The sequence below is a fragment of the Helianthus annuus genome, chromosome 4, assembly GCF_002127325.2.
Source record: "Helianthus annuus cultivar XRQ/B chromosome 4, HanXRQr2.0-SUNRISE, whole genome shotgun sequence".
NCBI classification, from domain to species: Eukaryota; Viridiplantae; Streptophyta; class Magnoliopsida; order Asterales; family Asteraceae; genus Helianthus; species Helianthus annuus.
Window position 1 is genome coordinate 204,832,511 of NC_035436.2, and position 9,651 is coordinate 204,842,161.

At 42.9% G+C, this 9,651-nt stretch overlaps 1 protein-coding gene across 1 annotated transcript; it reads right to left on the reverse strand.

Moving 5' to 3' along the window:
• Positions 1-3,982: 3,982 nt before the first annotated feature.
• LOC110938140 (plant UBX domain-containing protein 4) lies at positions 3,983-7,910 on the reverse strand. Its single transcript, XM_022180611.2, has 4 exons — positions 7,390-7,910; positions 5,129-5,414; positions 4,956-5,051; positions 3,983-4,475 (listed from the first exon to the last, which is right to left on the reverse strand). The coding sequence occupies exons 1-4, from the start codon at positions 7,833-7,835 to the stop codon at positions 4,101-4,103; spliced, it is 1,203 nt and encodes a 400-aa protein (XP_022036303.1). The 5' UTR covers positions 7,836-7,910; the 3' UTR covers positions 3,983-4,100.
• Positions 7,911-9,651: the final 1,741 nt, after the last annotated feature.

A 9,651-nucleotide genomic window follows, 5' to 3' on the forward strand; every position in this document is an offset into this window, starting at 1 on the left:
AGAAAGAAAAGATTTGAGCGAGCAGACTGAAGGCCCGATGCCTCCTATTTATATTGCTGAAATTGGACTCCCACGCGGCCCGCGTGGAGTTTGGGCCAAGTCTACGCGGCCCGCGTCAACAGGCGGTCAACACGTAGCTTGGTCCGGTCAGCGTATAGCTTCGACACGAGTTGGACACGTGGCTTTTCCGGGTTGTGCCACAAACCAGGACACTCGCGGCCCGCCTTCACTTATCCAACTATGTACGCGGCCCGCTTGGGCTTGAGGTTTTGGCCATGTCTGGTTCTCCTACTCGCGCGGCCCGCGTTAGGTTGAGGTGAGGTCCATGCGGCCCGCCTCAACTTAACTTTTATTTATTTTATATAATATAATATATTTTGGGGCTCGGTTTTCACATACGGGGTACATATAAAGACACATTGGGCTATTTCAAGATATATTAGGGCGTTAAAATTATTATGAGGATGTCGGTTTTACCGAGGGTTGTTATAGTTTGCAGCCTTATCCTAAACTACAAAACATATATAACACTTGCACGCATGGGCGGTTCTTAGAAGAAGAATGGCAGGGCCACGGCCCGGGCAAGTTTTTCGGCCGTAATGCTAATTTTCCGCATTTTGATCGAAATTTTTTATATATACTATGTTTGGCCCAGGCTTTTTTTAGTGTCTGTATCTTTCGGTCCTGACACGTTCATCGGGCAAGATCCTCCACTGCTTGCACGAGATACAACATGGACCTTCTCATATACATGGTGCTCATAAAAGGTATTGCCTTGGGCGATAAACCTCGGTGGTAAATTTTTATTTTGACTCATACTAGGTTTTTTTTTTTAAATATATATAATGATAGTAGAAACATGTGTATTGTAAGTATTTAATAAATGAAATATTAAATAGTTTAAAATTGTGATTTAGGAATTATTAATCGATATTAAATAGTTACTATGTGATAACTTAAAATATTATGGTTAAATATTATACTGAGTCTGAATGGTTAATACCTTTTATCTGAATTGGTCAGACATTTGACTTTAAATTGTTAAACATTATAGTGACTCTTAATAGTTCAAACATTTTGCTGGTTCAGCATTTAATGGTTCAAACCTCTTACTGGTTCGGCATTTATTCATTCAACTTCAAGAGTTGCCAATCATCTCCTAAGGTTTAAGAGGCAAAATTCTCTTAAACACAATTCTAAAATATAACACAATTTATCCAAAAACTAAACTAGTTTAAAACACAACTCAACTCAAATTATGTTATTTCTTCTTGTAACAAATAGTTCTATATAACCAGGAAGTCTAAAGTACAAAAACACCGTTTTTTAATTAGAGTAAATTACGTTTTTGGCCCCTGTGGTTATGTCAGTTTTACTATATTAGCCCAAAATAAGAATTTTTAACGTATCTGCCCCCATGGTCCCTATATCTAACCATTTTAGCCCCTAATTCTAACCAAACCCCAACTCTGGTTAACTTCTTGGTCACATGGGTTGCACATGATGGGTAATATGGTAATTTCACCTCCCCCTTTTAATGACTTTGTAAAAAAATCCCAGATCTTCAACCAAAAAAATCTCAGATCTTCAACCAAACATCATCATCTTCAACCAAACATCATCATCTTCATCTCTATGGCAGCCGCAGGTGGCGGCGCACGGTGGTGCACAGCGGTGGCCCCACATAAACTCAGTGAATGATGATGATGGTTATGTAATTAAAGATCTCCGTTTGATGATGATATGTTCTTGAAGATCTGGGTAAGAAGACGAAGTTGTTCTTGAAGATCTGGGTTTGAAAGTGGTTTGAAGATATTCTTGGCAACAAGATCGTCATCTTTAACCATCATCATCATCCCCACATAAACAACATCCAAACACCCCCTAACAAAACACAAACACCTGACCACCTTCAACCATCATCATCATCCCCTAATCATCTTTAACCATAATCATCATCCCCTAACCAAAACCCACATTTCAGTTTCCAGATCTTCATGAACAATAACAAATCAAAAACAACCAAAACCCAAATTCAATAACATCTTTTCTTCACAAATCAATTTCCAGATCTTTGCGACCGTCTTTTCTTCATGATTTCACCCTCTCTTTCTGCTGCAACTACCACAAATCCCCCAAATCGGTATAAATAACCCAGATTTACTTCTACCAAATCTTCAAACGAAAAAAGAATCATTCAAAAAGAATCACACACAACCAACACCTGGTCTGACATCGCTCGTCGGAGGACCCTCAACCCACCGCCGTCGCTTCCACTGCCGCCGCCGTGAGCGGCGGCGCCTAATCATCTCGTCGCCCTCTCTCTCTCTCTCTTCGATCTTTGTCGCCGGAAAACGGGGGTACGGGGGAGGTGTGGGTGTTGTCGGCTGCTGGCCTTCATCGAGAAGGAAGAGGGTGAGCAGGAGAATGCGTCATGTGTAGGTGTGTTTGAGATGTGAAGGAATTGAGGAGTTGTTTAAGTTTTGTTTGTGTTTTTTGTTTAGGGTTTTCTAAGGTAGAAGAAGAGAGAACAAGATTTAAAGGGGAGGGGAAATTACAATTTTACCCATCATGTGCAACCCATGTGATCAAGAAGTTAACCAGGGTTGGGGTTTGGTTAGAATTAGGGGCCAAAATGGTTAGATACAGGGACCGTGGGAGCAGATACGTTAAAAATTCTTATTTTGGCCTAATATAGTAAAACTGGCATAACCACAGGGGGCAAAAACGTAATTTACTCTTTTAATTATTAATGTCTAACTCAAGTCAAATTATGTTATTTCTTCTTGTAACAAATAGTTCTATATAACCAGGAAGTCTAAAGTACAAAAACACAGTTTTTTAATTATTAATGTTTAATATCCAGAACCTAAAATTTGTTTTGTTGAATAACAACTTAATAATTCAATTATAACAATGGTTTCTGAAGGGGTATGGTCCCATATCTCGCACCAGGTTTGGGCGCGAGTCACCATCACCCGGCTTATTGTCCCAATCGACAGAGAACTTGCCTCAGTTCGTGCGGGCACGCGCGAACCCGGTTTGCTTTCCCACTCGGGGAAAGATGAGAAATTTCACATTGTGTATGAAAATGGTTGTTTTCGTCAACATTCACATGATGCGGTGATCGCTGCTAAAGCTGATAGTAGTTTACTACATTCACTTTGTGTCAAACACATTTCCATGCTTCGTTCCTGCATGGGCGCCCGCAGGGCGGCGAAGGAAGCGCAGAGCGACGTACAAATGTGTTGACCTAGATATACACAGTTTAAGCAACGTAGTGAAGCTGCGCAAGACCGCATCCTATTGTTATACAAGTGGAACTGTCACTTTAACTTTTGTGACCAACCAGCAAGTGGTATCCCTGGGCACTGACAACAGTGGTCAGCTGACCGCCCAATACGTAGCTGCCCAGCCCACTTGCATAAAAGCTGATGGACAGACTGACAACCCCAGCAGGCCACGTGGCGGGTATTATTTCGTGTAATCAATACAGCAGGACACGTGACAACACCTCCGCATGCGCCCAACACTCCTGTGACCTGCACCCCTATCAGGTCTACGAAAAGCTGCAAGTTGTCAGTCGGGCCGTAGGCCCATCAAGCGACCCATTGGCCCTTCTCCTTCACTCTTCGTCCCATCAAGCGGCCCATTGGCCCTTCTCCTATACTCTTCGGCTATAAATACTTCACTTCGAACCAGGTTTGAGGTAATTCTAATCTGCTCACTCACAATTACTACTTAACACTTTTCTTGCTTCCAAAGCAAATACTTATTCTCACGCCAGAAGATGGTAACAAGGAGCAACCCCCACTCATTCTCCTTGTTAAAGAGTCACGGTATGTTTTACTGTACAGGTGACAAATCAGAGGACAACCCAGCCATCAATGGAGGAAAGGAGGGATTAACCTTACTTGACGAGAGTCGACCCATGGACTAAACCCCTGATCTGTTTCTTCACTTCCTTACCCACACATAAATATTAAAAATAACCTTAATATAATAATGTAACCATTCAAAATAACAAGCGTCAATATAACCCAAAGGTTCACTATCCAAAAAAATTACAAGAACAAGTAGCAAATTTAGTGCAAAACATATTAGAGCTTTTGGATCACAACCGAATTGGCTAACCCGGCTTCTTCAATTGTCTGGTTCAAATCATTAAGCTGTTTTGGCGGGAACCCCATCGTCAATAACTGATAAGCCCGAGGGCCACCGGGCCTTGATGCATCAATGAAAGAGCGAATGTTGCTTATCGTGTGATGGAAATTGAAACGTGAAACCATACGAGTCCCGTCAGCCAGTCTAAGTTGAATAGAGGTTGACGGTAATGCGTTATCAACAACTAGCCCAACAAATGGGGTTGGGGCTGCGGTTGCAGGTGCCGGGATGGCGGCAGTGGCGTCTTCTGAAGTGGTGGAGCCAAGTGTTCTACCGACCCCCACAAAGGCGGCCTGGCGGTGTTTCTGGACCTGCATTATTCAAAAAAGTTTAGATTATTCCCCTCGACTTTAAAAATGACATGTTTAGCCCCTCAACTATAGGGGTGAGCAAAAGGAAAAACCCGACCCGACCATTACCCGACCCGAGAACCGATCAAACATAAAATACAGAACGGATTCACTACCCTAAATATAGGGTCGGTTCCAGTCCATAGGTCCAAGTCGGGTTTCACCATGAAAAGAACCGAGAACCGACCCGACCCGACCCTATTTTATATGAAAAATTGGAACCGATCTAAATACCTAGGTACTTGGGTTCGGGTCGGGTTGGATATATTTTCGGTTCGGTTGTCGGTTATTTTCGGTCCGGACCTAAACTTGCTCACCCCTACTCAACTAAAACATCAAACAACTTTAACTCACGGGATTTGCTTATTTTTATCTACGTTTCGAACCCGCTGCGGAGCGTGGGTGGTAACCGACGCATTAGAGGTAAAAAAAAGGACTTACAGGATACTCCTCCAACTTTCTTACAAGACTAACATGATCGGGAGCTCTTCCTGTTGCAGACTTAAGTTCTTCTGGACACTCGGATTTCCTTATGCTCTGTATAACCGAAAATGTTAAGTAGAATAAATAATAATTAGAGGTCAAAATCAATGTTAGATATGAAGTTATATTACCTCCAAGAATGATGCATTTTGGGGATCATCAAGCCTCCTCAAAGGGCCATCATTTACAGTGAAACCATTGGTCCAGAAAGTGATAGTGTGTGTGAGAGGTTCCGGTTGCTGAGGTGGAGCTGATGTCGTCTCTCCAGATAAAAGTCTTCCTCTTCCAGCGAAGCTTCTAGAGCTTGAAGACGGTTGAAATTGATCAAGAGGTCGTTCTTCAGCTCCTGCTTGTCTTGCTTGATTAAACAGAGATTCCACATCATTCATCTTTCTTGGATCTTGAACAAGCATGCCACTGCAATCATTCACAAATGCCAGATTACATCTTTATGTATATATAATTAGAGTAAACTTCCGTTTTGCTCCCTGTGGTTTGGTCACTGTAACGGTTTTGCCCCAAACCTTTAAAAATAGCCATTTTACTCCCTGATGTTTTGGTTTTGTTGCCAGTTTGCTCCCTGCGGGGAGCAAAATGGAAAAACAAACAATTTGGATGGAGTTAGAGGCGAGGAGCAAACTGGCAAAAAAAAAACGAAACATCAGGGAGTAAAATGGCTATTTTTAAAGGTTTGGAGCAAAACCGTTAAAGTGACCAAACCACAGGGAGCAAAACGGAAGTTTACTCATATAATTATGTGGAAAAACAAAGCAATTCACAAACAAACAGTTTTAATAAAGAATTCCAAACACCCCTCTTAACACAAAAGCTAATGCAACAAGGTTGTGTGTTACTATAGAAAGACAACCATGAGATCGTGTACTAGGGGTGTGCAAAAAAATCGAATTAACCGAATTAACAGACAAAACCGAACCGAAATAACTGAACCATATAAAAGCCGTTGGGTCAGTTAATTGTTTTTTTGAAAACCGAAAATAGCGGGTCGGTTATGGTTATCAATGTTTCCATACCCGTCATAACCGAACCGAACCAACACATAGTAAAATATTTGTCAAATTTTGGACTTTTCACCATTTTTTTTTCAATATTTGATGTTTTTGGTTGAAGATTGTTTGAATTTATGGTATCATTTTGGTTAAACATTTGTTTGAATTTATATGTATAACTTTTATAATATACTTATCAGTAGGGGTGTAAACGAGCCGATCCAAGCCAAGCCCGGGCTAGATTAAGCTCAAGAACAATTTATTCCATGGTTAACCGACACAAATAATGCACAATTATATTGTTTTAATATACATTTAGCTAGGCCCAAATTTACGGTTAACCGACCCGCTATAACCTTCAAACCGATTAACCAAAACTACCATAACTGATCGGCTATGGTTATGATTATCCATTAACCAACATCTTAGTTAGGCCACAGGGTGTGGCTTAGCGCCACCCCGCCACCTCTACATCTATAGCGCCCTGGGGCGCTATACACCATCCCCTCCAAGTTAATAGGGGGGCGCTATGGGTTCTCCGCCATGGTGCTAACGAGCGTTAAAGGTGTATGCAGGTGGGGCCCACCTCTTTTCAGCCAATAAAATCTTCTTTTTTTTTTTAATTTTGTTTAATAGGGGGCTTTAAACCATTGCATGCAAGTTAAAGGGAGGGGCTTTAAAGCCCCCATATGACGTGGCGCCTAGGTGGATCTTACGTGGCGTGATAAAGCCCCCTAGGGGCTTTATACCACACCCTCCAGCCTTAGGCTGGAGGGTGTGGGAGGAGGGGCTTTATCAACGTCACGTCACACAGGGGCTTTAAGGCCTCTCCCCTTAACTTGAAGGGTGTGGGATAAAGCCCCTATGACTCTATTTCCCAAAAAACTCAATATAAAACCAACGAAAACCACAACTTTTATCAAACATGTGTAATAGGAATCATACACCTCTCTTCATCAGTGCCCTTTGCAAAATATATATTTTTTTGTTAGAATTAACTTAAAGCTAAAGGAAGCATATACTTCCCTTCAGTTCCAATCAACCAGTCTGGAGGTCATAACTTAGCCCCAAATCAAATTTTATCAATCTCAAAGGTTTAAAAACTAAACAGATAATCGTGTTCGTGTTTAACCTAAAAGATCATAATTCATGACATATCAATTTCAACATAAATCATCCTATTGATTAGACCATGAAACTACACAACTGAACCTACATTTAAACCTATAATAATCACAATAACAATTAAACCTATGAAACTAAAAAATTAAACATATAAATCACAATAAAAACTAAACAATTAAACATATCATAATCACAATAGCTATCAGGTACTCTCAAAAACCTAAAAACCACAAAAACAAACACTACATTATTATTATTACCTCTTCTCACCACCAGTATAATACTCCTGAGGCTCATCGGAATCACTCCCGGAGTCACCACCAGTCCGATTCAGATCCGAAAAAGTCCGAATCCGTCCACTAGACCTACTACCAGACGCCTTCTTCTCCGCACCAGTATTCCTCGACCGCAAATTGTACGGATTTGCACCGTCCAATTGCTGTAACCCTAGCGACGGAGGCGGAGAGATTGATCGCGAACGAGACGGTGATGAAGACACCGGAGAACGAGTGTTCTCCGGAAGAGCGTGTTCTCCGGCGTCGGCGTCGTCTGCGGCGGTGGCTTCGAAGAAGGTGGAGAGGGCGGAATCGAGATCGTAGTTGTGTGATTCGAGGTAGAAGGTGGCTTCTTGTGTGGAAGCAGATGTGATGTTGGAGAACTGTGCGATGATGGCGTCGTTAGGGTTTGTTGCAGGTGCGTCTTCCATTGTTGTTTCTTGCGTGAGAGGGTAACTATTGATGTTGATGAGTGAGAGAGTTTATATGATGGCAAAGGGTCGGTCTATTTGGGCTGGTATTGATTGATTGATTGCGTATGGATTTGAGAGTATTCAAAATTACTCGATAACGATAACGGATAACAAGATGTGTCGCTACCACTTTTTGAATAACATAATGTTTGTTTGTTTTATAGAATGTAACGGATTGGAGTTGAAATTAAGGTGTGTTTGTTTAATAGAAATGAATGAAACCCTTGTAGATTATGAAGGGGTATGGTTTTAAAACCTGTGCCGACCAATCAGGTCGCGCGTTGGACCATACTCTTATGTGACTAATCTGGTAGGTTTCTCAGCCTCGCGCCGGCTAATCAGGTGCAACCTAGGTCGCGTGTGGGTTCAGGGCCAACACAAGACCAGATTTTACACTTAGCTCCTTGGATGAAAACCCCTTACTTCCTGGACCTCGGGTCGGCTAATCAGGTTAGGTCGCGTGCGGGGTCAGGGCCAACGCAAGATCAGATTTTATCCTTGGATGAAAACCCTTACTTCCTGGAGCTTGCGTCGGCTACATGAGATATCCCCGATGGCCGCGCGGAGGACAGAAGCGCATGTAATCATAGGACAAGTACCAAAGGTACAAATGCAGAGCAGTAGTCCAATGAGCATCCAATGGGCTGTATCCGATCATGCTCCACGATTGACAATCGTACAGGAGACAAAAAGGTATACAAGGACGCATACGTGGCACCAATCAGCGTGCGCCGACAACTGTCCACACACTTAACCGCTGATGATATACCAGACAACAAGGACAACGGTCAGACCACGTGGATTCATTCAGCGTGCGCCAACTTCCCTCTCGCCTAAAAGCACCAACGGTCGTGGCAGAAGGGACAAAACAGATATTTCTTGTTGGCGACTACGTGCCCATCAGCCCATCTCCTCCCCAAACCACTCCGGCTATAAGCAGTGAGCTTCACCTACAGGTTTAAGGATTCCGCTTCCTTGCTCTCTCACTCTTAATCACACACTTTATCCTCAAAATATATACTTATTCTCACGTCGGAGGGTGGTTACGAGGAGAACCCCCCTATTCCCCACCTCATAACGAGCTTAACGGTGTGTTTAGTGTTTTGCAAGATAATCACCATAGCAGCTTGGACGAGATAAAGAAGATTAACCTTATTTGTCGAGGCACAAACCACAAACTAATCACCAGATTAGTTTGGTGTTTCTTCATTGGCGCCCACCGATTTTTTTACAATCACTTTTCGTCTTCTTTTCTGAGTTGTTCTTTTTCTCTCGATTAATGGCTAATCAGGGAATCCCTTTTTCCACCCGTCGGTGCACGCTCTCAATTAGGTACGGTGGAGGACATCTCACATGTCCAAAACCTACCCAATGACGAGTATATCGAAGGGGAGGGCACGAATGTTGGGGCCATTCGCGCAAGTGGTATCCGTACCACTCAAACGGTGACTCTAACAAGTCATGGTGCTAGTCCGTCAACACTAGCGCCATCAGGAATATCTGCGATGTTAGGACTACCAAGGGGGGAAACTCCCGCCTCCTGGTATGCAAAGAGTCAAGCGACATTGAATCTCATCTACGCGCAGCTGAGCGCGCAACAGACGCTAATTCAAACCCGGACACAACCATCTCCACTGGTGACACCTGCACCGAGACAAGTGGATAACCAGACTCCGCACCATGTACGCGCGCGGAGTCAACAGCATGAAAGGTTGTCCTCACCAAGAAGGCAGAGTGCGCGCGATACGCGCGACACGTATGGAGAAACAGAGAG